The sequence below is a fragment of the Dicentrarchus labrax genome, unplaced genomic scaffold (assembly GCF_905237075.1).
Source record: "Dicentrarchus labrax unplaced genomic scaffold, dlabrax2021, whole genome shotgun sequence".
Classification (NCBI taxonomy): Eukaryota; Metazoa; Chordata; class Actinopteri; family Moronidae; genus Dicentrarchus; species Dicentrarchus labrax.
The window spans coordinates 17,334,309-17,360,993 of record NW_026136711.1 but is presented as its reverse complement, the minus strand read 5'-3'; the positions used below and the strand labels follow the sequence as shown (position 1 = coordinate 17,360,993).

The window sequence follows — 26,685 nt, the reverse complement described above, 5'->3', positions numbered from 1 at the left end:
GTGTGTGTGTGTGGATGAGTGCTGATGAAATCGCTGGTACAGGTGAGTCATGCCAGCACTGAGGCTCGGCGCAGAGCGTCAGTGCAACAAACAAGACGACAGCAGAGGTGTTGCTGGCTGTGTGACGCAACTGCTGCAGCCTCTTCCACACATCAGAACTGCCAAGAAAAAAAAAAAGATTCTTTGTGGGAAAACAATGCAACACGCCATGGTTTTAAGCAATAAAATAACATTTATTGAGATGTAACAAAATAAATAATCTGTTTGCAACATAATAAACTGAGGAAGTTACTAATGCTCAAGAGACAGGCAGGTGTAACTGATGCACAGCAAGCTACCTCACCGACATACTCTGTGGTTAAGTATACAAAAATCAAAAAAGTTTTAATCATTATCGACATGAGCCTCGTCATTACATGAATTCTGAACACACTTTACAACTCGGCCGAACAGGCTGACATTGCTCGTAAGAGCTGCTGTATCAAGAGTCAAGCACCATGATATTTCTTTCTTGAAACATCTGCATGTCTTTTTTTTTCTTTTTCTAAAACTTAAGTAGGTAAGTAAAAAAAGATTAATCACCCTAATTTACTATAAGCCTCAAAGGACAAAAGAACTGTTTTTCAAAAGGGAAACTAACATAAGGTTCACCTAGTTAATATCTAAGACTACAGAAATCATCCCAAAAACACACTGCCATGTTGTAATTTTCCGCTACACCTAAAAAAATCTACACAAACCACCACATTTTCTGAAAATGCTTGTGTGGCAAATGTCTTTTTTTAAATTCTCTAAATATTGCAATGCTGTTTTGAATGCAGAAAGGCTGTACAATGGCACCCATTGGGAACAAGAGATAAAGTAAAGACGAGGGGAAAAGCAGCTGACGACAGCAAGCATCCTCTCTGCTGAAGGGCCCTTGAGCAAGACACTGTAGCTGAGCCTGAAACCTGATTTCACTGTAGAGAGAGGCAACTGAAACTTAAAGACTGGAAATCAATAAAGCTGCGTTCTTATTTTCATGCCGCTGGGTTTAGAATAGGTGTGTATCTTCACATGATTAAAGATAATGAAAAGCCTGAAGAATTATCTCTTGCAAACACCGTATCAGCCGCTTGTGCAAAATATCATTACCGAAGGATGTGAGTGAGTGGATGATGAAGAACCATGGCTTTATGTCTAATAAACCTCAGCATGCCTGTTCAGACCTCATGGGCGATTAGATAATGCAGCAAAGGACACAAGGCTTGTGAATCTGACGGCGGTGTTTGCTTATTATCTAGATCAACTTATGTCACAAACCCTCTTTTATTTACTAACTTTATTCATCCTTGAATCCTAAAGAATATCTAACACGGTGACTTCAAAACCCAGAACATCCATTTGTTTCCTGAGGGTGAGGAGCTGCTTAGAACTTAATCAGACTGTTTTTATGTTGTAACTTGCTGGAAATGCAAATAAAAGTCTCCCAACTAAACCACATTGTCCCATTACATAACTACAGCATGTTACTGGAGTAAGTTAAGAGAGTCAATTTCCAAAGTTGCAGTGCCCCCTGCTGTGTCGAGCCCATTTCATCTGAAACAGGTGACACTTCAAACATACTTCTCACAACAAACGGACTAATTTGCCAAAATATCAGCCTTTTCCTGACAAAATCCATTAATTTTTCCATCCTCAGCAGGACGTGTAGTCCATGTATTTAAAAAATAAAGTGTCTCCCCTACATACTTACTGAATATAAAGTCAAAACAGAACATTTTGAACTTCAGTGTTCAGTCACTGCAGGTTTATGATATCGGTCGCTGGTAATTTCTGACATTTACTGTATTGATTTTGATCAGAGTCTCCTCCTCATCAGATGTCAGTGATGCGGGTAAACGGGGAAAAGCCTGCTCAGCAACAGCCTGTGTGGCTGAGTGGAGTTCAGTGGCAGGCCTGAGAACAAGTTTCCTGACAAATAGCTGAGTGTTTTCATTTCCCGCGGTGATTAGAGTCGTCTTTGGTGATGCAAGGGCTACTGCTCCTGCACGGTGTTATCGAGCTCCGCCTCTCCACTTTACTGTCAAGGTCTGTGGAGAAAGGTAAAGTTGAAGATCAGACCTGATAGGTAGATTAACTTAGGAGCCAGTTAAAGAACAAATACTAGTTAAAACAACAAGGAAACATATTTAAAGAGCACTGAGGGAGTTTTAAGCCATAAATGGATCTTCTTAGATTTCTGTAACACCATAAAATGCTTTATGTGTTTTAAGACCTCTGAATAATAGTTTGGGGAATTCAGCAAGAAACTCTCCCACATGCAGTGAAGTCATCATGGTTCATATGACCAACCCGAGCTGTTGAATCACAAAACTTCTCCAGTATTATAAGTTGAACCCGTTGTTGGGGCTGGTGATAAGATCGTGATGGAGTCAACAAATGTGAACAAGATGTGTTGAGTAAAATCAAACAAAAGTTGATGTTCATTGTTTATTTGTATTACATTATAAACAATTACCTCTGATGTGCATTCACTGGCTTCCAAGAGAGGTTGTAAATGTAAAAATCACTAAAAAGTGTTTATAAAAGTGTATTTATTTGCTCATTAAGAAACCCTCAGTGTCCATGTTATTGTAACAGTGCACAGTAATATAATAACTTGTGAAGAAGAATTAAATTTGCGATGACACAAAAAATTTAATAGCACATTTTCAGTAACATACACGGAAACTTACAGGTGGTTAGATTTATCAGATTGAGGATTGTGATTCCATGATTCAAATGTTAAAAGGATGTATGAAAAAACTGATATCCTGACTATACGAACCGCCAGCGGAAGATAAGTTATGGCAGAAAACAGTGACGTTGAAAGGAAGTGAGAGAAAGTTCTGATTAATGAGAGATGCAGACGGAGGAAACTTGGATGAGTGAGAAAGAGAAAAGAGACAAAGTGAGGGAGATCGACGTCAGAGATGAAACATATGTCATTTTTTTTTGTTGTTTCCGCAGTCCTTTTGGTAGAGGGAGAAGATGTATAAAAAAGACTGTGCCATTTCCCTGCCCACAGGTTTTATTTTTGTACACTGTCGCTTGGTGAGTCAATGCAACGCCCCTCCAATTACCTCCCACTCCTTCGCCCCCACGCCCCATCCATCCCGCCCTTCAGCCCACGCACCTAACACACTCTGACGTCAGTCGCTGCTGAGGAGGGGGGGTGGGGGGTCCGATTCTGCCACCCACAGAGTACTTCCTATCCCCCCCTCCCTCCCTCCCTCCCTCCCTCCCCGCCCCCTCATGTCTTTGCTGGCTTCCTTCTCCTCGCTTCATCTCTTCGGCTGCCCAGAACGACTAACTTGCCCAGATCATTGCTTTTTTTTTTTTTTCCTTTCTTGTGAGAAGCTGTGATGCATCAGAAAAATGCTACAGTAACAGGGTATTAAGGAAGTGCTATAACAGTGTAACACCCTCCTCCCTCCTCTCTACCCTCCTTCTCTCACTCTTTTCCTCTCTATATATCGCTCTCCACCTCCTTCTGTTTCCCCTTCTAACTTCTATCCTCTCTAATTTACAGTCTGGTGAAGTTCAGCTGTGCATGGTGGGAGGCGTCACCTAGTGTGACTCAGTGGAGTTCAAGCTCTAGAGCTATAAAATATTCATTGTTAGGAGAGGTTAGTGAGTTTCTGTCTGTTATTTTCAATTCAACCCCAACCTCAACTCATTCTCTTCTGATTCCACCTCAAAACCTTTAAAGAAACAGTTTGATATTTTGGGAAATACGCTTATTTATTGCTGAGAGTTAGATGAGGAGATGGATACCACTCTCATGTCTGTACATTAAATATGAAGCCAGCAGCCGGTTAGCTTAGCTTAGCATAAAGACTGGAAACAGGGAGAAACAGCTAGCCTGGCTCTGTCTGAAGGTAACACAATCATCCTGCTAGCACCTCTAAAGCTCACTTTCATTAACACATTATATCTTGTTTGTCAAACCTCTACAAAAAACGAAATGTAAAACTGCTTCCAGCCAAGACAAATGGCAAATTGTGATTTTTTTTTACAGTTCCGTGTTTTTTTTTACACATTAAACAAACAAGATATAATGTGTTAATTTGTGAGTTTTAGATGTGCAGTGGATTTTGTTACCTTTGGACAGAGCCCCACTCGCAGTTGTCCTCGTTCCCAGTCTTTGTGCCACGCTAAGCTAACTGGCTGCTTGTATTTACCATACAAATATAAGAGTGCCATTAATATTTCTCTCTACTCTCTGCCAGAAAGCCAACAAACATATTTCCCAAAATGTTGAACTATTCCTTTAACCAGAACAAAGTTGGGCAAACACTGCAAAACAGACTTTTGTTCTGCGTCCATTATTAAGCACATGATATTAAATCATTACTAGAAAAGTCACCTGTAGAGTGAGTTCCTTCTGACCCTAGGATGAGCTTGCCAGCCCGATCATGTGACACCATCCGAGCCAATCGCAGCCCTTCGTCCATTAGCGTTTGCTGTATGAGATGGCGACTCCAGCTGGCGGGGTTGGAGGTGTCAGTGTGGGGACGGGGGGAAGGAGACTGGTTGCATTGTGAGCCGATGTCTAACAGGACAGACAGATTTGGGTGTAAATGCTGTCTTCAAACACTAAGGTTGTATAGAAACAGGCAGGAAGAATGTCTGGAGTACGAGACAATGATCTGCTCATCTGAGAGCTCAGAGAATAAACATAAATGTGAAGTCTTTACCATGTGATACACTGTCGAGGCTCTCTGCAGATAAGCTGTCATCATCTCCCCGCTGGTTCAAGCCCTCCGAGCCCTCCACTCCAAGAAGTGATGACACGCTCTCAGGCACAATTATCTAAAACATCACTGTCAATTTAGTGCCGATGAAATTACTTTAAATTACTGGCAAGTGATGTGAACTTTGGCTATGTTTACACACTGTGTTGTGTGTTGGAATCACACATAGATCAGTAAGAAGTCTCACCTCGTATCTTGCTCTCTTCTGGGACAGTACGCTGTTCTCATCTGCATTTGTCCTGCAGGAGGAAAACAGGTGAGTCAGTTGAAAATGACATGAAAAACTGAAGGTCAATTGAAGAGCTTTTGTTCTGTAGAGCTTTTTAACTGCAAGGTCTTCCTCAACAGTCGAAAGTTACAGGCTCAGACTTAATGGACCTTGATTCAAGATTTTCTTTTGTCAAATCAAGCCAATCTTTTTTTGCACCAGATGCAGCAAGAGACAAGAAATCACACAGAATGTAACTTTTATTCAACTTGTAAATGACCATGTAGATCATTTTAACTAAAATAAACTATGTATTTATCAGAATTATTTGTACGCAAATGTATATTTTGGATGTGTGTCTGTTAAATATTTGAATGCCATGTGGTAATGAGCACAAAGGGAACTTTTGTCTTTATTTTTTTTTAATAATTTGACTTTTAAGACTTTTAAGACAAATTTAATAAGATCAGGAATGAAGACACTGTTAAACAAGGACATTGGAATCACTAATCATAATTAATGTTATATCCTATGATAACTTAATGAGTAGTTTTATAAATATTTAGTCTGTGCTTTCTTGTCACTTCCTGCAATAAACTCATTATGAGGGGCATTTATATCATATGACAATGTTGAACAAACACATACAGTGAAGGTTTTGTGTATTCCTGTATGGCTCCAATCTCCAGCTCATTATACTAACACTACAGAGGTTGGAGTTTAATTCCCACTGTGATCTGAACCAGGTTCATTGTGAAAATGAATGAAGTGGTGGGAAGATGACTCATATAAACCACATGGTACATGTAGAATATGCTAAATACAGCTATGAAATAATTTCATTTACATTTATTCAGATGTGTCTTTTTATAACGCGATGCTACTCTGCCATGTTGCTGTGAAGGGTTCAGACTTTGCTTTAATCTACATTAAAGAATAAAAAAAACGACACTCCTGATTCTCTAAGAGGTTTTCTCCTCGATACAGAGGAGCAATCAAGACGCAGCAGTTGTGAGGTGTGTTGGTCATTGGTTGCTAGTGAGCAGATCCTCTCTGGGCAGCGCCCCTACCTTGCATGCTTTAGTGTGGAGGTGTAGGCACATTTTCTCGCCACCTGCCGAGCCAAAGAAAAGAGTTCCACCCGTCTCAGCAAAAGGGCATTGTCGCGCATACAGAACTGGGCTGCAGCTTCATTGATGATCAACTGAGGAGGAAAAGCACTGAGTGAAGGAGGGATGGACACTGTGAAAATCACATGCAGACAAAAGAGATATGGCATACTTTTGTTTTGAAATGTATATTTATGTCTGATTAAAGCTGGTTCACAACGTGAGCCTCCCTTTACCAACAGATTACTGTAGGTACGAAATGTGATGTGAGACATTCAAATACTCAATCTTTGTTCTTGTCTTTGGTGCTTTTACCTCATGATGTGTGAGCTGCTTCCCTTCTCTCCTCTTGGAGTCAAAGCGTCCATAAATGAGACTGTACTTCCGGATCTCTTCTTCTTTGTTCACATCCTGGGACCCCATTTTGAAGATGTGCCCCACAGTCTTTGCCATCTTCTTGTTCATCCTAAGCAAAGTCTTTACTTCTGCAGGATCTGACCTGGGCAGGGTCCTGAGGAGCCTCTCCACACTCTCCACCACCGCCCTTGCCGTCTCCCCATCCAGCTGCCCTCCGGGCCAGGCTGACGGGACCGTCGGGGCGAAAGAGGCAGAGGGGCTCGGAGACGTGGAGGGACCCGGGGGACACGTTGAGAGTAGAGGTGGGCTGGGTGGCTCCTCCTCTATTCCAGACGCAGAAGCCAAAGTGCAGTTCCCATCATGCTCAGGGCTGAGCCAGTGTGGGTCCATGGGTGACAGTTTTTCCCTGTAGTGTGTGTCCGGTGGCTGTGGGGAGGCCTGGGAGCAGGGGCTTCTTGGACTCCCACTGTGCATTGGAGTAAGACACGCACGATCCTCCCTTTCACACGGAGACCCAGGCTGTCCGTTGCTCACAGACTTCCTGGGCCCGCCTGCTGGTCCACTGGCGCTGTCCACCTTGAAGAGTGGGATGCCCCCGAGAGGAACGTTCGACACGGGCTGGCTGAAAAGGGCAGGGTTCGCCGCCCAGTCTCGGAGGGCCTTCTGCAGCCTACGCACGTGCAGTGGCTTGGTGGCCATGCCAACTAGTGCCATGATCTCCAGAAACTCCTCCTCTGCTGCCTCACAGAGCTGCTGCACGTCATCGCCACCCTGCTGGATGAAGGTTTCATAATAGGCCAGCAGGTTGGCCCTCTGCAGCACCCGATAGAGCTGCAACTCCCCAAGTGTGCGTGGCAGAGACATGGCACACAGCACTGGAAAGTTTAGGCAGGAGAAAGGAAAGACATGAACTTGCAGGTGGAAAAATCCTGTACAAGTTATTTATTTAGATTAAGATTTTGCCACCTGGACCACACCTGGTAAAGGCTACCTGCTCCTCATTCTTCTATGTTGGTAAAGCATTGATAAAAACTGATGACTAGAGGAAGTTTGTGCATGTTTTGGAGCAGTTTCCTCCACACACGAACTATTTTTACGTATTTTCAAACCCTTATATGACTTAATGGTTGAGCATACATAGACCTCTCTTACCTTCCTCAGATCAGGTAGACGGATGTGCACAGAGACGTAATAACGGGAAGGTGTCCCTCCTGCCGCCCGATGTCACAGGTCGTTACTCCCGGACTGAAACTGAACACATAACAAACTAATTTCATCCGTAAGACAAAAAGCTACGTTACACTGAGACCACTGTAGAGTAGAAAACACTTGGATTATTGTCTCCAGTTCAGACACAAACATCGACCGGATTCCTGAGCCAGATGTTAGCCGATAAAAAAAACACCACCCAGCTCAAAGTCACATCGCAGTGATCCTGTTCGTTTCTTACCCTGTTGCCTATCGCCGAAAGCTTCCCCGGCTCAGATTGGCGTAGTAAATCCCCTTTGCGTATCGTAGCTCGTCTGAAATCACTGGCAGAAATCCTCCTCCGGCGCACCGTATTGGTTGCTGGCTGCCCTGTCTGTGTGGGCTGGAGAATGACGGGGGCGGACTGCAGCACGCCATCTGACCGAAAAAGAGCCTTCCTCTCCCGGTAGAGAGGCGGCTTTCAAATTGGAGATGTGGGTGGTGGTTGGTGGGGGCTTGAAATTAACCCCTCTGCGTCTTCAAGATTAGTCTTTTATGCAGAGGCTTTAGGGGGTTCCCACAGTTTTGCCATGTGAAAGACCCCCTGAACACTATAGGCTCACACGATGAGACAGATGTGGGGTTTACTGTGTGTTTGTTCCGTTTATTTATGGAGGAGATGAGTGGTCCCGTTACTCTGAGAGTTAAGGTTTTGTTTTGTTTTAAACTTAAAGGGCCAATTCACACAAATAAGCTTATAAGGTAGCAAAAAAATATCAATGTCTCAATGTTTCTGACCATCCAAGATTCGCATCTGCAAACCTCACTGCTTAGACTGCCTGTTACTATGGCAAATGTAGTTTTATTGCACTTTGCACTGCCAGTTTTATTGGGACAGAGGGTGTTGAATGTTGTACAGATTGTAAAACCCACTGAGGCACAATTGTGAGTCTTAATTTTGGGCTGTATAAATAAAATCTGACTTGATTTGACAATACTCCCATTATACACAACTCAATGCACCTTTAATTCATACATTTTTATCACTCCTTACTCCTTATTTTTATAATTCCCATCACACCACACACAGATTGACTGCATCAGTGGTTGGCTTTTCATTCAGCACCTTTTCTTTGCTTGCAGTTGTAGGTTTCCACAACGCAGTAAAAGCCACCTGTCACCCAGAGTCCATCCTAAACATAGACTATACATTGTTCTTTGTTGAGACCGTAGGAGGCATTTACAGCGTACAAAGCACATGTTGTGTGTTGTCTCTGTGTCTTCTTGAAGAATCATTTTACTATGAGACAATAAATTGATTGTTTTGGATTTATGGTCAGGCTGAGAGTAATTAGATTATTTTAGAATTAAGATTTACTTTAGGCCTAATTGAAACAAAGGGACCTTGTCCAAACCATATGGACAGGCTTGTCCAAATACTTTTGGCCATATATAATGCTTTGGGCATTACTAAAGCATCCTGAGGGCAATTTTTAAATATATATTTAGAGAGATTAATTTAAAAGGTAAAGATATGTGTTACCCTGTAAATCTCATTTAACAGAATGGGTTGCGTGAAATAGGATAATACTTGATTTAATAAAAATATAATAATAAACGTCCAGGGTTATTGTTAATTATAGACTATATACCTATAAATCAGTGGGTGGCAGTAGCGTCTTGTCTCAGTGGTTTGACTACAGAAAGCAGCTGAGGAGAAGAAGAAGAAGAAGAAAGGGGGAGGAGGAGGAGGAGGAGGAAGGAAGAAACTGGAAGAAAGTAGGAAAAGGAACAGGAGAAGAAGAAGTGGGTATATAAAAAAAAAAAAAAAAAAAAAAAAAAAACCACAACACGGACACCTGGCTGTCTGTTAACAAAACAAGGTTACACAATTATCCGAGAGGTATATATGACTCTATATGATGAATGCTGAATACTGTTCCTCCTCACTGGACTCGTCCGGTGTCTGAAACAATGTCTGAGTTGACTCGTCAGCCCTCCACAGGAAGGGGAAACAGGCGTTCATGTTTGAGCCACTGCTGCTCGCTAATGTTATCGGCTAACACTCGCTGTGGTTGTTTGCTCGCTGAAGGCGTTCACAGTTTGCCGCTGTGCTGTCGTGTGATCTTCGTTTGAGACCTTGTTTAGTCGACATACTGCGAGGTTAGCCAGCCAGAGAGGGGGGAAGCTAATTTTAGCCCCTGTAGCGTCTGTCTGTCATCCTGTTGGCTGGCTGCTTCCTCATGCTAACACCCTGCTAACATTAGCCGCCTTTAAAAAGAAAAAAGAGAAACAGCTGGTTTTGTTGTCAGAGTTGAATTAATATGAAGTTAAGTCTGTCAGCCTGTTCACCAGGCAGTGTGGGCCGCGTTGTATGGGCTGTTTTTCCGCTTTTTATCGGGTCTTAAAGGTCAAACATTTGTTCATGCAGCCCGTTGTTGTTGTTGTTGTTGTTGTTGTTGTTGTTCTTTGGCTAACTGAATTAGCAAACAACTAAGCAATTTAACTGAATGTAATCTGTGTTATACCATCACACAAGTTGGCGTGTTAAAGTTAAGTTTGATCACTTAATGTACGCGCACTTTTAATAAGGTCCGGACAGATAATGTTGATGGAGCTGTGTTATATGTAAGTTAATGATTAATGAAGGATTAGTGGAGTCCTGTGTTATACAGTCATGGTGAACTCAGCTCAGATCATCTCCTCTTCATATCACTGGTAGCTGCAGGTGTAAGGTAAAAACTTTTGATTGTGTCAGTTTATTATCAAATGTTACTCACAGGGCTGCTACTGACTGTTGTTTTCACCATTGATTAATCTGTCAATTGTTTTTTTATTTACTGTTTAGTCTGTAGACATTCTGAAAATAGTGAAAAATGCGTGTCACAGTTTTCATTAGCCGAAGGCAAGCTCAAAGTTACTCAGTTTACGATGATATAAAGCAGAGAAACAGTAAATAGAAGGAGAATATTTGGCATGTTAACTTTTATCATTAACTTAAATGATTATCAATGTAGTGGGAAATTAATTTTCTGTTGGTTGCCATATTGAGTTATTAATTCACCTCTTCTGATCTGTAGAGCAGCATGGATAAAACCTTTTGGGGAAAAGTCAATTGGGAAACTATCTAGATTAAATAACCAGATGTGAGTGTGGCTAATCCAGCGAATTAGATATCTAAAAAAAATATTGATAATTCACAATAAGGACTCTTTACTACGTTGGTCTATCAGCACCCAGAGATATTAAACTATTAGCTGCCGTGCTGTAAACAATATGGACCTTCTGTGCCTGTTTTTCCATGAATGTGTTTTAGTTCTTGTCTCACTTGCGTTGTAATATAAATGACTACAGAGAGAAGCATTGCCTTCTGCTTACCCACGATGTGAGTGTAAGCATTAGGTTGAACTCTTTTGTTTTCTGTTTCAGATACCGAACTGATGCAGGTGATGATGTGAGGTGTGTAAAAAGCCTTTTGACACCTGGAAGCTGCTGCTGATATGGTGGACCTGAGACTGACCCTCAGGAGCCCCCAGTCTCACTTTTTTTACGAGAGTCGGGGGAAAATGTTGCCACAGATTATGGATCTAGTCTATCATCTTCCATGAGATTTCGATTTCACAGCGCTTCAATCAAACAGCTGTAAGGAACATGGAGAGAGAAGCAGCTGAGAAGGAGATGGATGCCGTTACGGACACTGACGAGGAGATCCCTGATGGTGAGTCCGCCTCAGTGGCCAATTCTAGTTATTGGGAGGCCAGACAGACCGATAATGATGACTGTGAGCGGGAGGACAAAACGGCCGATCTAAATTCTCAGGACACCCCAAATTTAGCCACTCCCCAAGACTCTGAAATCGGTGAAGCAGAGTATTGTGGATCTACAGAGGCCAAAGAGGATACTGAGGAGGCTTCAGATGGGTTTGAGCATGACAGCACCGCAGATCACGAGAACTTGCATGTTATAAATCAAGAAGAGGATGAAGCTGCAAAGGAGCAGCACATGAATGGGGAGTCTGGTTGGAGGAGCGAGGGAGCCGGAAGGAGATGCAAACTGAGGAGCAGTGGATCGGTTTCAGAGCAGAGCGGTCAAAGCGCTTTTTCCTCCATTCAGAAAGGCAATGTTATGTCAAGCGGCGGCCGGCACAAGCAGGCCCGCAGACGCAATCACCACCACCATCAGCAGAACCGAGGCCGCAGGCGGACTGGCAACCAGCTCGTCTTAGCTTTCAAGGAGATGCTGTCGGAGTCTGTGAGCTTCTGGTGCATCTCCTGCGTCCACATGATGATTGAGATTATCGTCACATTAACTCACAATTGTGGAGTCGGTGTGGAGACGGGAGGGGTGAAACTTTACAACTTTGGGCAGCAGCTGTTTGTGAAGATCACAGATACAGCAGGAATGAAGGCAGACGCTAGTCGGATTCTGAAATGGACAAAATGCACAGGAACGGACCTGGTGGATAAAATTGTTCGGTCAGTGAAGTGGGTAAAGACAGCTGCCTTATCTTGTTTTAGACTTTTCTGCGCTTTGGCTATTCTTGGTTCCCAGTGGGCAAAGGGTGTGGTGGTCCGCCTTGGTGGAGAGAGGGGAAAACGCTATTGGACATCTTTTCAGGAGTCCAGGTTTTGGAAGAGGGTGGCGTCCCTGCTGGAGAGAGTTAGAAGTAAGTTTAGGAGGGATGGACATGTGCCACCGTCCAGCCCCGATTCACCCGGCAGAGCAGGGAGAGGCCAGCCAGGCCAGGAGCTGGAGAGACTGCTGGCCTTGGCTGAGGTACCAGAGGATGAGCTCGACCCCTTTACAGTGCTCGGTGTGGAGGTGCACGCCACAGAGGCCGAGCTGAAGAAGGCATACAGACAGCTGGCTGTCCAGGTGTGTGTGCAGTTCCAGCTATCGGATGCCTGAATTAATGACTAACAAACTGCATCTGAGGCAGAAATTTTCTCCTTTACTCATGCAACCTTTTCCTCTGTCCTTTCTCTTTCAGGTCCATCCAGACAAGAATAAACACCCACGAGCGGGAGAGGCATTCAAAGTACTGAGGGCTGCCTGGGATATTGTCAGTAACCCAGAGACACGACGAGAGTATGAGTTGTGAGTACACAAAAAAGTGTTTATCACAGGACTCCTATAAAGCAAAATAACACTTAAACAGATCTTCAAAAACATTTTCTTAGTAGCCTGCTTTTTTAAACTTTTGTAAGTTACACTGATACAAGAATAATTATTTTTAACGTTTATTAGAATTTAATATTATTTTAAAATTTTTCTCATCCTCCTTTTGTTAACCACTGAACGAGCCCCTTGAAATAGGGATAATAAATAGAACCTTTCTTAGGTCTATTGTTTTAAGATTTACAGCATTTTCTTCTGAAATAATTCTGGTTTATGGGCCTAAAATTGCACATTGATTTACAGTGTGTATCATGTATCACCAACCAGTGTGTTTCGTTCCCACGCAGGAAGCGTATGGCAGCAACTGAGCTCTCAAAGTCCATGAACGAGTTTCTCACTAAACTGCAGGATGACCTGAAGGAAGCCATGAACACCATGATGTGTACCAAGTGCGAAGGCAAACACAAGTATGTCGCTAAACCCCCAGCATCATCATCTGAACCAGTGTCAAACGTTGTATGTGCGTATTACACACAGCTGAATGGTGCCTCGTGTAGTAGACCTTGACCGGTCTTGTTTATTTTGTGTGTGCAGGCGGTTCGAGATGGATCGTGAACCTGCCGAGGCTCGGTTCTGTGCCGAATGCAACCGTTGCCATAGTGCTGAGGAGGGGGACCTATGGGCCGAGTCCAGCATGTTGGGCCTACGTATTACGTACTTTGCCTGTATGGATGGCAAAGTCTACGATATTACAGGTGAACGTCAGCTTTTTTCTAAAGATTATCTGCTCCCCTCATTGGTAACCAAACAATAACACACCCTGTAGTTTGCATGCACTCCACCCAGTGCCTCTTTTTACAAGTTTAAGAAAAAATTCAGAGCATGTGATCAGTTTTGATTCTGTCATGTTTCAGAGTGGGCAGGTTGCCAAAGAATAAGCATTTCTCCTGACACACACCGTGTGCCCTATCACATCTCCTTTGGTTCAAAGAACAACAGCAACTCCACACGACACAGGTACATTATTTTTATTCATATTTGGGTTGTTTGTTGCTAAAGTGTCTACCGTTCCATCCTCCTCTTCCTTATTTAGGCTTCAATTTACCCTGGTTGATTGAACAGATTTTGGCAGATAGTTTGGGGGTATTGCAGTGTGTGAATGAATGTTTAATGTTCTTTAATAAAATGTAAAAATATAAATAACTTAATTTTGATTCTGCTGGCACATTTTACTGTGAGTGGTACATTTCCCAGCATCATGATGCGTTTGTGGTGCACTGTTAAGGAAACCATACTCTTTGTAGTTCTAATAAAGAAACTACAGTAGCAAGAAAAAGTATGTGAACCTTTTGGAATTTCATTGTTTTCTGAATAAATTTGTCATAAAATGTGATCTGATCTTCATCTAAGTCAAGGGTATTGACAAACAATGTGTCTAAAAATAACAAAAAAAAAAATTCAGATCTTTCATGTCTTTATTGAACACACTCATTCAACATTCAAAATGGCAGTGGAAAAAGTAAGTGAACCCTTAGAATTAATAACTGGTTGACCCCCCCTCCGGCAGCAATAACCTCAACCAGGCGCTTCCTGTAGCTGTGGATCAGACCTGCACAACGTTCAGGAGGAATTTTAGCCCATTCTTCCTGGCAGAACTGCTTTAGCTCTGTCATATTCTTTGGACGTCTCATGTGTATGGCCCTCTTCCAGTCAATCCATAGCATCTCTATTGGGTTGAGGTCTGGGCTCTGACTTGGCCACTCCAAAAAGGTGGATTTTGTTTTTCTGAAGCCATTCTGTTGTGGACTTGCTCCGGTGTTTTGGGTCATTGTCCTGTTGAATCACCCACCTTCTACACAGTTTCAGCTGACGTACAGACACTCTCACGTTATCCTGAAGAATTGTCTGATATACTTGGGAATTCATCTTCCCCTCAATGATTCCAAGCTGGCCAGGCCTTGATGAAGCAAAGCAGGCCCAAATCATGATGTTTCCTCCACCATACTTTACAGTTAGGATGATGTTTTCATGATGATATGCCATGCCCCTTCTACGCCAGATGTAGTGCTGTGTGTTTTTTCCGAATAGTTCAATCTTAGTTTCATCAGTCCACAAAACATTTTGCCAATACCGCTGTGGAGTGTCAATGTGCTCTTTTGCAAACTTCAGGCTTGCAGCAATGGTCTTTTTAGTAAGCAGTGGCTTCTTTCGTGGTGTCCTGCCGTGGATACCCTGCTTGTTCAGTGTTTTACGTATTGTAGGCTCATGAACAGAGATGTTAGCAAGTTCCAATGATGCCTTCAAATCTTTCATCCGGGGTTGTTTCTTTACCTCATTGATGAGTCTTTCGTTGTGCTCTTGGTGTCATTTTGACTGGGCGCCCACGTCTTGGTAGAGTAGCAACAGTACCAAAGTGTCTCCATTTGTAGATTGTAGATCAACAATTCTTGATCGTAGATCCTCTGAAAGCTCTTTTTGGTGAGGCATTGCTGACATAAACGTGTTCTTCTTGTGCAGAGCAAACTCCAAAAGTTTGAGGGGTTTTTATCAGTCAAAGTAGCTGTAGTCCACACCTCCAAACTAATATCTTAACGAGACTCCAGGTGTGCTAAAACCTGACTCCAATTAGCTTTTTTGAGGTCATTAACTCAAGGGTTCACATACTTTTTCCACAAGCACTATGAGGTTTTTTTGATTGTTCTCAATAAAGACATGAAAGATCTTTTTTTAAATTATTTTTGGACGCATTATGTTTGTCAATACCCTCGACTTAGATGAAGATCAGATCACATTTTATGACAAATTTATTATTCCATAAGGTTCACATACTTTTTCTTGCCACTGTACATTAACCTCCCAACCCTCCTGCATAAAAGATCTCTGAACTTCTCTAACGTTCACTTTCAGGACGCCCTCAGAGCAAGCCACCGGTCCGACCAACCCCGCAGATTTGCAGGACTTCTTCAACCGCATCTTCAAGGGAGGACCTCCTAACGACATGGCTGCCAACGGGGGCTTCTTCCCCTCAGGTCCGCCCCATCACCAGCCTCCTGGTGCTGCAGCGCCCCCGTTCTCCCCTCCCCCGGGCCAGACAGGTTTCTACATGCCGGGCGGTCACCGGCCAGAGTCCAGCGAGACGTGGGCTGAAAGTGGCAAACCCCCCAGAAGGAGGAAGAAGGTCCGCAAACCCTTCCAGAGGTGAAGTCTGTTGACTTATCAGTGTATCAACATAGAAACACAGGGACACAATAAATAATGGCCATGTTTGTCTCTCGCCTGCCTGTTGGCATGCCAAGATCTGAGCTGGAGAAGATTGGTGTCGGTAAGGCTGCGGTCAGGTCAGCCAGAGGAGAGTGAGATCATGAAGAGGAGCCTGTTGACTGAATACAAGTATTGAAGGAGGGTTGAAGACATGGCAGTGATGGTGCTTTACCTCTCATTTCACCTTATTTTATTTTTTTTGTTGGTCTTTTACATGACTGTAGCCTTGGCATTGATATCCTCATTGGGATGCTGTAATGAAACATTTTCCTTTCATAATTTCCTGCCAAATCCTGCAATGCATGATTTTATTCACTTACATTTTAACACTTCAGTTCTCTCACTTTTGTTGTTGATTTTTTTTATTTTTGTATAAGGTTAGTTTTAAGGCATTGGTTCCAGACAGAGTGAAACTTGAAGAGAGTCGGACATCACTTTTCCTCAACATGAAGAAGATACACTGGGCAGCTTCACTGTGTCAGTGTTACTCATGTTAATGGCATGTGGTTCTAGATCTGCACCATTTTCTAACAATGAATGGAAACCAGCTAAATGCATCACATTTGAACTGAATTTACAAAAGCAAAACAGAAAAAGAACATTTTGAAAAGGCAGCAGCCAAGATGTAAAATCTGGACCTGAAGAATAAGTGAAACTGATAAAGCAGCTTTTTTTGTTTTGAGATGTTTTCTGATTCAAACATGCTGAAGTCTGCCCGCTGTTTGTTTCAGCTCCAGATCGGCGTTATAATTACTGCACATGTTCTAATCTAACAGCAGGAATGAGGTCGTGGTGTCTCTGTAATACTGAGCCCCAGCTGAGGTGTATTGAGAAGGTCTGAGGACACCAAAAAGTGACACCTTGACATTTTGAAATGTTGATTTGATTCTTGTTGTTAAAAAGACCACCTAGAATTGATCTATACTGCCCCCTGTTGATTGACTGTGTAACCACATGAAGTGATGTTCACAGTTGAACTGATTTACATAGTTAGAAATGTAACAGTTAACAGCCATTTGAGTCTTAAAAGGATGTAATTTGATATTATGCTAATTTACAAATACTGACACAACCCTGACCTGTCAATGCTGTCAAATTTGTTTTTTTTCCCCCATCGGCATTGTTTTTTTTTTTAGTTTGATCATTACTGACTTCACAGTAAGCCTTGTGTAAGACAACTGTAAAGATATGTTGCATTAGCAACATATGCAATATGTTAATTTCATATATTTGACTTGTGCAGTTGTTCAGGCTGCTTCTGAAAACAAGAAGTTCCTGTTGTCTACATTTTGACACCATTTTCATCAGGGTCCTCCTCCTTGTTAAGTGCCATTTTACGCGAGCTTGTTAAGCATGTTAAGCTTCAGTAAAAAGTCCACCATAGATTTGTTTCTAGCCGTCCTGGTTATTACATCCTAAATACTTTAATCTTTGTGTTTCAGTCTGCAGTGTCATCTCAGTGGCTCCTGACCTACAATTAAAGAAATCTGACACTTAAAGCCTCGCAGCATGTGCTGTAAACTTGTGTTTTCTTCCACCTGCACATGCTTCAGCTTTCAAAATGCCATGGTCACATGTTCAGAAAATCTTGAATCTAAACCATTGATTTCCTCGGTTTTACTGTACGTAACGACAAAAAGGGGAAACAGCAGAACTGGCTGTATTTTGGGTTTGGTTTCTTGAAACGGTTCTTGCATAGAAATATCAATTTAATTTCCATCATAGTTTAATTTAAGAAAACATAATTGTTATTGTTTACACCTGATATGTGAAGAGTGTGAGAGTGAAGTGAAAAATGTGTGGTAAGGCTTTTAATGAAGGCTGTTTTTCTTGTCAGTTGATGATGAAAAGTACCATGTTCAATGTTTTTTTTTGTTAATTTGCACACCCTCCCCAGTAATAACATCACAGGGATTTTGAACAGTCATAAGTGATTTTAGCCTAACCAGACTCCTCCAGCTACAGCTGAGTGGGAGGTGTAGCTCACTAAACTATCGGCTCATTTGCAAATTAAGATTTGTTTTTGGTAGAATCTGAATGTTAAATGAGTGACACATTTTTTTGAAAAACATTTGAGTTGCACAAGCATTACACTCTGGAATAACCCGAGTATCATAAATATTTTATGGCATTGTATTGCATAATGTGGGTTTGTCTGGTAGCTTGAAAAGATGAACCTTTGTTGGAAATATTGAGTTCATTGAAGCAGGTAATTAAGTTTGCCATGTTTCTTTTCATGTGTCAAATTGTTTTTCTCTTGTACTTATTTGACCAGTTTCTAAGACATGGATTGAGTTGTCTCACTTCTAAATGAAACCATCTCAAAATGTGAAAACAGTCCTAATTTGAGCTTATTCTGACAAAACAAAAAAGCAGAACTATGAGGACTTAAATTGTTTTTTTTTTCTCCAATCAGGCAGGTTGTTACTGTGTGATAATCAGAAGAAATAAAACAACAAAACTGACAACTGATGTGTTTCATTCACAGATTTGGTTGATTATATTTTTTCCAGCATTGTCATCATATATCGTCAGATATCTAATTCAGTCCCTGTCTAGGAAACTGGATGCAGAGCTGTACCCACGTTAAGCAGAGTGCGTTGTTTACCACACGTCCACCTTGACTTGCGAATGTTCAGTGCTGTATGTTAACGGTAGCAGTTTGAAGTCCAAGTGGTCAATGAAAGAGCCAACACTTTTGTTTTTGTTTTCAAATTTTATCACAGAATATGCAGAAGTATTGCAAAAAATATCTGACAATCATCAGGGTTTTTTGTAGGGAATTATGATGCGAGTTCCCTGGCTGGCAAACAGTTTTAAAATATCACTGTTGGGTTTCTTTCCCCTGCTTTCTCTGGTTTTCAAAATAAAGATTATTTCCTATACGCACATTGTTGTTCTGTTTTATGCTCAGTATACATAACAAACGACTCCTCAGTTACTTAACAATGCATATTAAAGTCATTTCAAACAATACAGTGACGATGAAAGTAAGGTTACATATGTTACACGTCATCATTGCAAACATCTTAATATAATGTTTCCATCCTTTAGAGGAGTCCGTCAGCCTGAATAGGTCCCATCCTTCAAATTGGCTTAATACTTCATTTTTACTGTAAACCCACACTGAAAGGGGCTCTCTGTGTCACTGTCTTACCTCATATGGCTTTTCCATTCTCTGACCTTATTAACTAATAGTGCTATAGCCACAGAAAGAGAGCAGGACGTGTCTATCCCTCCGCTCCTTAAAAGGAGCTGTTTCAGAGGGGTGCAGATTCCTGCTTGATTTGAGTCTCATTCACTCACTTGACTTATTATTGCCTTTTACAGGTTAGACGAGGTGGAACATTTCTAATATCACTTTTCATAACTGCAATTTAGACTCAAAGAAAAATCCTTCAGATCAGTCAGAAGCAGAAGTGATGCCACATTACCTTCCCTCTGGCAGTGAAGTGTTCCTCAGCTGTCCGGCAGTGAGCACTGTGCTTTCTTTTACTAATATTATACCCTTTCTTTATGTGGCCTAAAGCAACGTTTAATAAACAATTATCAGGTCTGAGCAAAACAAAATTCACAGATAATGTTAAGTTTGTTAGAGCTGTGAGGAAGAAGCCAACAACTTGTGACTCGCAGAAGTCGAGTAAAACGTTCTTGTGATTAAACTTTCAGCTTTCTAGGACATTGACCCATTTAGGCAAGTCCCTATTGTCTGATAAGATGTAGATCAGTGGTTTCCAAACATCTTCCGTCACTCCACCCTTTGACCTCCACTCCTTTCTTCCCTTTCAAAACAGGAGCTAATGTACTCTTTTGGCTCTCTGAACAAATCTTTTTAATCTGAATCTTGACGACTGTGAGGATCACAACACTCTTGTTTGTTAAATTACTCAGATTCATTCAAGTCTTGTTTAGCTCCATGTTTTTCCCCTGGTAATTCACCCCCCACCTCAACGTACAGCCTCTAGAGCCACTGATTAAGACCAAACATTATTTGGAAATATTATTGGGCTCAGACAAGATGATCATATATATATATATATATATATATATATATATATATGTATATATATATATTATATGTATACATACATACACACACACTTGCAAATATATCTGGTTAAAAACAATTAAAATATTTCATACTGTGCCCCCACACTTCTCTCTCTGCTAATATAGAAAACATGAATACGATCATGAATGCAGCAATAAGTGCATCATAATTACATCCACAGCTCTTTTCAACTACAACTTCCCTTTCAGACCTCCCATGACACTTTGGAGCTGAGAACAGTCTCGATACGCCACCAGGCCGCCATGGTTGGCCCAGCGGTCTGCCCCTTTACACTCAGCGTAAGGCTGGTGGTAGGTCAGTTCTGTCTGCCGATCCCGTGCCCCAGAGCTGGACTGTAGACACTTAGCCAGGTCCACCACCCCCCCTCCGAGGGCTCGGAGCAGGGCGTGAGGAGCGCAGGAGTCCCACTTAAAGGTGCTTCCCTCTGAGAGGATGTAAACATCAGCCAGGCCCTGTATGACACACAGGATCTTATAGCCGGCTCCAGAGGCGTACACCAGCTTGTCAGGGCCGCAGAGGGAAGTCAGGGCTTCCTTTACCACCTGCTTCTCACTGGAGCTCAGCACCACAGACAGCCTGCCTCCAGGTCCATCTTTTGGACGGGACTCTGAGCAGGCGTTGACGCCGTCACAGGACACCCCCCAGAAATGCTTCCCCCTCCAGCTGTGAATGCAAAAAAAAAAAGTGGTAGGTTGAGAATATTTAGTTCAGCAGCTACACTGGGTTTTTAGAGATTTTTCACTGGAAACAGCTAATGAAAACAATGCAAGAACAGTGAGAGTGAACAGACTTACAGGCCAGACGGATTAATTAATTATAGAGCTATTTCTCACATTCTCATTTGATACAGTTTTATTATAAAAAAATATCGATTATAAGCTTAAAAGCTGGCCACGCAGTCAGTTCTCTCTTCTTCCCTAATCATAGTTACATATTTGTTCACAAGGTTCGGGTAGTGAAGCCACCTCATCTAAACATTCCCCACAGTGTCCTAATTGATCTGACATGTAGAGTAACTGGTCAGACTCAAACTGGAAAAAACGGTGTTTGCAATGTGACTTCTGGCCGTGTGAGGTGAAGAGAAAGAGATCCAGAGATAAAGGCAGAGAAAGGTACACACAGTACAGACCCATAAAAGACTATGATACCTATACGGCCCTTTCAGACATGCAGCACTTTATGTAAATATCATGAAAATGTTTGTGTCCAAATAAACCACAAGTCACGACTGCAATTGCACTAGTTGGGAGTATAAATGTGACATGCACACTCATCCTTCAGGCTGTAAAGAATTCAAACATGGTTTGATTCAGAGTCTGATGGATTGTTTTGAATATCTTGAGTATCTATTTGCCATAAATATTTAATGTATACATATTAATGTATATTTATGTATTTCAATTAAGAATTGTGGTGGAAATACACCCAGTGACCATTTTATTAGGTACACTTATACAATACAACTGTTCTGCCATAAAGTCTACCTTTATGATGTCTATAATGTCATCGAGGTGTTCATTAAATTGTATTTTAGCATTGAGGTCATAGTTGTAGTCAGTGTTGTACTGGACTATAATTATCTTAAGAGGTGTTTGTAATATTCTGGCCCCCTCATGTATATAAATAGGAAGGATGAAACATAATGTAGTTTAGTACAACACAACCTTCAGTAATAAACATATAAATGAGTGTAAACATTTCTTACATCAACAAAACTGAACATTATAAACTATAAACTAAAGACAGATGTTATGGCGGAGCTGCTGTATTGGATCATATTAGACTGTACAGGTGTGCATGATACAGTGGCTACTTTAGAGCAAAATAATATGCTTAATAAACTAGTTAGTTAACTTTTTGCTTTTTTAAATGGCAGGCAAAACAAATAAAAATATAGAGACACTTAGATATGATTAAAGAGGTTTCATAACAGTCTGATTGTCATATAAATTAAATGAATATGAGATCTGAAACTTTAGAAAACAAAAAGGAGGCCTTTGAAGTTGCACATAAATGCAGCGACTTCTGTTTTAATGTTTAAATCTGTCAGAAACTCAGAGGTAGAAGAGGAAATGTCGCTGTGGTTTCTGTTTTTAAACTTACCCTCCACCTGCTGGATCTTTGTAGTTGAACGGCTGGTTGATGACGCCCATGACGGGCTCGCCTGTGCTCCGGAGATAAACCCCAATTAAGACCAAAGCACAGTGTAGACCTGAAGGAAACAGGCGGCCCTCCTCCAGCACCTCCTCCCGGCCCTCTATGTACTGGCTGGTGGCATCTTAATAAAAGAAAAACAACAGACAAACAGTCATCACTGAGGCTCGACTCTGAGTGTCCGTATAAACTCACTGCAGCAGGCAACAGCCAGCCTCTCACCTATGGGGTCGATCCAGATGCCGAGTTCAGAAGGGCTGAGGGGCACCTTAAGACCATCTGTGTCAGCGTCGATGGTCGCTGGGTCTTGGTGGATCGCTCGGGCCAGCAGAGATGCTGCTGTGTGGTCACCATCAAGCACCGAGGCCAGCAGCATCGCGGTCTCCTCCTCCGTACCGCACACTGTGACCGTCACACTCTCCCCTGGTGACACAGAGTCAGTGAGGCTTCATCTGATTACAACAGATGACTTTAAATATTTACACGGGCTTTAAATATTTGGACAGTGACACACTGATGTGTTGGTTTTATGTTCAGATTATTTTAAATGAGAGATGATTAAGTCACTGTGAGGTTCAAGTGTATATTTAGTCCTTCTAGTATTTACTCCACCCATATGAAGGTGGAGCGTTATTATCATACCAGAATGAGAATCTGAATCAGAGATGGGTTTATTATTCACACACAAGAGTTAGGGTTATTTGTGTTGACGTTGTGGTTCGAATATATACAGCACTTCTTAATTTTAGTCGTATTTTAACAGATAAAAGCTTCTATATTCCTGCAGCAACAACAATTCTTGTAGTTATTATCAGGCTCTCTGTTTCAGTTTACCCCTCTGAGCGATCAGCTGCACATCAGCACTTTGCAATAAATACCTAAAACACCGCACATTGTTTAGATCGGTGGTTTCTGTCCGCGGCCCTAGGCCTCGCAGGGGGGCTGCCCCTCAGTGTGAGAGTCACTGGTTCAGATAAATAGGGAGTGATTAAAGGCCCAGTTTGTACCTGGTATTCACTTATATTGGCTGATCTAAGTACGTCAGTTCAGACCCGACATTAAAAAGCGTCTCCACCACTTGTGACCGCTCTATAGGCAAACAAACGCTACAGGGCTGCACCTTGTTGACCTTATCGTGCCTTTACTGAATCAGTTTTATCTTTTTCTTTGGCGCCATGGTTTGGAAACCTTTCTCTAAAAGAACAGAAAGTCCCTCAACCAGATTCTTAAATGGTCTAGTTTCAGCTGTCAACCCAGAACCCCTGTACAGCAGACAGTTACAGCGTATAACCGGCTCCATTTTAAATGACGTCTCCCTCCCTTTGCACAGTTAATTTCAGCTTCTTCCTTCTGGACGGATGTTTGTAGTCCCAGGATGTAGAACAAAGAGGTTTAAAAACAGCTTTGTTCCAGCAGCTATCGTTCAGATCAACAAGTTGTAGTAACACAGAGTTTCTATTGTTTTTATCTGCTTTTTTTTTTTTTTTCTAGAGGTTATTTGTCTGAGTGGTGTTTCATTGATCTCTCTTTGTAAGTCCTGATTGTTAAAGTCTGGAGCACTGTAACCTTCATCATGTTTGTCTATTGTCTGAGCTGTCTGTTGTTTTTATAATGTTTTACTGCAAACCAAATCTACCTGTGGGTACAAATAAAGTAACCTGGAATCCTTACACACTAAACTCCTCTATGAGCCTGAGATACTGGTTTTACCTGCACTGTCAGCAGCCCTGCTCCGGGGGAAGATTTGCTGTAGGGATCCAGTTGACTCACAGAAACTAACCAGGTACAATACCTGGCCCCATGTTTTCTGTGTTGATTACTTTAAGTTCATTTTATTACAGCTTTATTTACAAATATGTACCATTAACCACAATGTCAACAAGAGCTGAAATGAATTGTGGATCCACAGAAAATAAATTTGCAACTATTTTCATAATAGATTCATTGTTTAAAAAGGACCAGTGTGTAGGATCTAGTGACAGCCAGCGGTGAAGTGGCCACTCGCCTACCAAGCGTGTAGGAGGAACTAAAGTTGCCGTGAGAAAGGCCCTTTATAGAGCTCCTAAAACGCCTCGACTACACAGCTACAAACTGAAGAGACCTTAAAGTCCTTCACATCCAAAGTCAACAAGAGAACATGAACATGTAGAGTGTTACGTGTGTAATATTAAGTACTTACCAAGCCCATTTTCAAACTTGTTGGACTCCTCTCCATGAATGAAGCCAACCATCTCAGGGAACTGAACAGAAGCACAGACAGGACATGATTACAATCCAACAGTCCAGCTCCAGATCCTTCAGACAGTCCATACAGGACTTCTACCTGAGCAAGGCTCGGGATCAAACTTCTTTCCTAAACTCACTTTATCTATATATAGAAATCCACAAGGGGAGGGAGGAGGTCAAATGAACTAGATAAATATTTACAAGCTCAAGCGTACTAGTAACATGTAAGCTATAGGAACACCCATATCCAAAGACCCAGAGAGAAAGAGTGGGAGGGAAGGTCAAACAAACTATTTACATATTTATAAGCTATAGGAAAGCCCTCGTCTAGAGATCCTCAGAAGAATATATTTTATATTGGAGATTTAAGTAGAAATACTGTATCCACAAAAAACAAATATCTCCCTATTTTATATTTAGAGAGAAGCTCAAACGTTCCCCACACAGCACAAGTACTGACTGACTGAGACCCCAAAGCAGCATCACTGAGGATGAAATATAAAATATAATATATTTGAATAGATTTCTAGCTCCCTGATGGTCTGAAGAAGTCATTAAATTGGTTGCTAGTAGCTTTTTAGAAATAAAGTCACCAAGAGGGTCTGAAAATTTGCTCAATCTAGAGAGAAAGTTGCCAAGCTGATTGATTTTGTGTGTGCAAGCATGACTGTAACTCTTTTTAATTTAAATATATAATTATATTGTTTTTATTGTCCCTGGGACAACGGGACACCCTTCGAGCTCTGTACCTGTGCACCAACATCATGCCGGATCATCTCCTGGATCACCACGTCAGCCAGCGTCTTGAAGTCCTGGACAAACTTCTTGTTCTTATCATCTCCAGTCTTCTCCTGTACGAGGAGCTGAAAGAGGGGAGCCTCCTGCCTGCAGACCCGAGCCACGTTAGCCGCTTTCTCACCCACCCGGAGCAGCAGCCTCAGCAGATCAGCCATGTCTGAACAGAAGAGAAGAAGAGAGGATTTAGCCAACACAGAGATGTAAACTGTGTGCGAGAGAGAAAAAGAGAGGAGGCAGGTCACACATTCACACACTGAGCTAATTATAGCCTCAAAATGAAAACAGGGCATTTCTGAAAAAAGACAAGTGTGTGAGGGAGGGGTTGTGGCTTCATGCCTTTGCACATGAAGCAGCACAATGTCTCTGCTCAAGTCAAATGCCTAACAGATAAGCAGCTCACAGTCCCTCTCCAAAAACACTAACCTATTTCTAAACAATTATTTTGACAGTATGCAAAACTGCTGCATTTAATCTCATAGTAAAAAAAAAAAAAAAAAAAAAGGGGAGAATAAAAAGACCAAGAAGCACAACAGGGTGTGAATAAAGTAACTCCTGAGTGCCACCCACACACTGCTGAGTGCTATTAGTAATGTCAGGGGAGGATTACAGGAGCTTTATGGGATGGAAAACATGGAAAATACACGTCAATGTAGTTGTATTTGACGTGTAACAGCACACAACTTTATAACCAATGAGCTATAATAAACTGCATCAACGTTACTGCTCTTTACATCCCGGTGAACAGGTAGCTTAGCATTCCTGAGGTTAGATAATGTAGCAAAGGAACTTGGGGAAAAAAACATTACACACACAGTGAAATGACTGAAACCTTACCAAAAACCCAGGTTACACACTGCTGTTTCCCTCCCGGCTGTCGCTCTCGGTAGCTGCGTTTCTCTTTCCGACCCGAAAAGTCACTAAAACGCGGATAACTGAGTGTGAGAGGACGCAGAGTTTGAGTGAAACTGCGGTATTAACGCGCTTAATTAACACTAACGCTGGGCTCGTCTGCACTGGTTTCTTTACGTCGGTGCGAGTTTCCTCTCTCAGGAAGGGACGGTCTCCTCCTCTCATCTAGGCCGCCGAGCTTCAGGTGCGGACGGGCGCGTCACCCGAGAGAGCGGCACGGTGAGGTCGACAAGGAGCGGACAAACAGGAAGCGTAGCCGCGGTGCGTTCACGAGCAAACGCGAAATTCAAGCTTCGTAGGAAATTGTAGGGAGGTTTAAAGTACACTGGGACCGTTTTGGGTGTTTTTCTTCATTTAAATAGACCCTTATAAATATGCCTACCGTGTATCATATAGAATAGAATCGTATAAATTATTTAATAAGTTCTATTGACGTAAACTCCATCTGTCACCCATTGTATCCAGTTGAGTGGCACATTTTTGCTGGTAAAGTGGGACGCTTTATTT

General features: G+C 42.0%; 3 protein-coding genes across 6 annotated transcripts; 1 reads left to right on the top strand and 2 right to left on the bottom strand.

Annotated features, from left to right (window-relative positions):
- Window positions 1-212: 212 nt before the first annotated feature.
- On the bottom strand, window positions 213-8,258 carry nab2 (NGFI-A binding protein 2 (EGR1 binding protein 2)). Of its 2 annotated transcripts, XM_051416158.1 has the most exons (8): window positions 7,903-8,258; window positions 7,605-7,703; window positions 6,411-7,327; window positions 6,057-6,190; window positions 4,966-5,017; window positions 4,722-4,836; window positions 4,391-4,576; window positions 213-2,072 (listed from the first exon to the last, which is right to left on the bottom strand). In XM_051416158.1, exons 3-8 carry the CDS (start codon window positions 7,314-7,316, stop codon window positions 1,975-1,977), a joined length of 1,491 nt encoding a protein of 496 aa, XP_051272118.1. In that variant the 5' UTR covers window positions 7,317-7,327; window positions 7,605-7,703; window positions 7,903-8,258; the 3' UTR covers window positions 213-1,974. The 2 variants fall into 2 exon arrangements, with proteins under 2 accessions (XP_051272118.1, XP_051272119.1); XM_051416159.1 differs by lacking the exon at window positions 7,903-8,258 and having other exon boundaries at window positions 7,605-7,896.
- A 1,078-nt stretch (window positions 8,259-9,336) lies between these two features.
- Window positions 9,337-18,908, top strand: dnajc14 (DnaJ (Hsp40) homolog, subfamily C, member 14). 3 transcript variants are annotated; one of them, XM_051416146.1, is made up of 7 exons: window positions 9,337-9,446; window positions 11,070-12,515; window positions 12,631-12,737; window positions 13,106-13,225; window positions 13,353-13,513; window positions 13,673-13,775; window positions 15,666-18,908. In XM_051416146.1, the coding sequence occupies exons 2-7, from the start codon at window positions 11,292-11,294 to the stop codon at window positions 15,958-15,960; spliced, it is 2,010 nt and encodes a 669-aa protein (XP_051272106.1). In that variant the 5' UTR covers window positions 9,337-9,446; window positions 11,070-11,291; the 3' UTR covers window positions 15,961-18,908. The 3 variants fall into 3 exon arrangements, with proteins under 3 accessions (XP_051272106.1, XP_051272105.1, XP_051272104.1); XM_051416145.1 differs by having other exon boundaries at window positions 9,438-9,543; XM_051416144.1 differs by lacking the exon at window positions 9,337-9,446 and adding an exon at window positions 9,550-10,375.
- Window positions 18,716-26,386, bottom strand: inpp1 (inositol polyphosphate-1-phosphatase). The gene is made up of 6 exons (XM_051416177.1): window positions 26,104-26,386; window positions 25,221-25,426; window positions 24,425-24,485; window positions 22,468-22,668; window positions 22,195-22,369; window positions 18,716-20,754 (listed from the first exon to the last, which is right to left on the bottom strand). The coding sequence occupies exons 2-6, from the start codon at window positions 25,422-25,424 to the stop codon at window positions 20,262-20,264; spliced, it is 1,134 nt and encodes a 377-aa protein (XP_051272137.1). The 5' UTR covers window positions 25,425-25,426; window positions 26,104-26,386; the 3' UTR covers window positions 18,716-20,261.
- Window positions 26,387-26,685: the final 299 nt, after the last annotated feature.

Excerpts from the sequence above, each read along its gene's own strand:
- nab2 (XM_051416158.1), bottom strand. The coding sequence starts at position 7,316 with ATGTCTCTGCCACGCACACTTGGGGAGTTGCAGCTCTATCGGGTGCTG. Across the intron at positions 5,018-6,056 it reads TCCACACTAAAGCATGCAAG|GACAAATGCAGATGAGAACA; the intron begins GTAGGGGCGCTG and ends TTCCTCCTGCAG. Across the intron at positions 2,073-4,390 it reads AGAAGGAACTCACTCTACAG|ACCTTGACAGTAAAGTGGAG; the intron begins GTGACTTTTCTA and ends CTTTCTCCACAG.
- dnajc14 (XM_051416146.1), top strand. The coding sequence starts at position 11,292 with ATGGAGAGAGAAGCAGCTGAGAAGGAGATGGATGCCGTTACGGACACT. Across the intron at positions 13,226-13,352 it reads AAGTGCGAAGGCAAACACAA|GCGGTTCGAGATGGATCGTG; the intron begins GTATGTCGCTAA and ends TTGTGTGTGCAG. Across the intron at positions 13,776-15,665 it reads AGCAACTCCACACGACACAG|GACGCCCTCAGAGCAAGCCA; the intron begins GTACATTATTTT and ends GTTCACTTTCAG.
- inpp1 (XM_051416177.1), bottom strand. The coding sequence starts at position 25,424 with ATGGCTGATCTGCTGAGGCTGCTGCTCCGGGTGGGTGAGAAAGCGGCT. Across the intron at positions 22,669-24,424 it reads CAAGTTTGAAAATGGGCTTG|GGGAGAGTGTGACGGTCACA; the intron begins GTAAGTACTTAA and ends CTGTGTCACCAG. Across the intron at positions 20,755-22,194 it reads AAAGATCCAGCAGGTGGAGG|CTGGAGGGGGAAGCATTTCT; the intron begins GTAAGTTTAAAA and ends TTGCATTCACAG.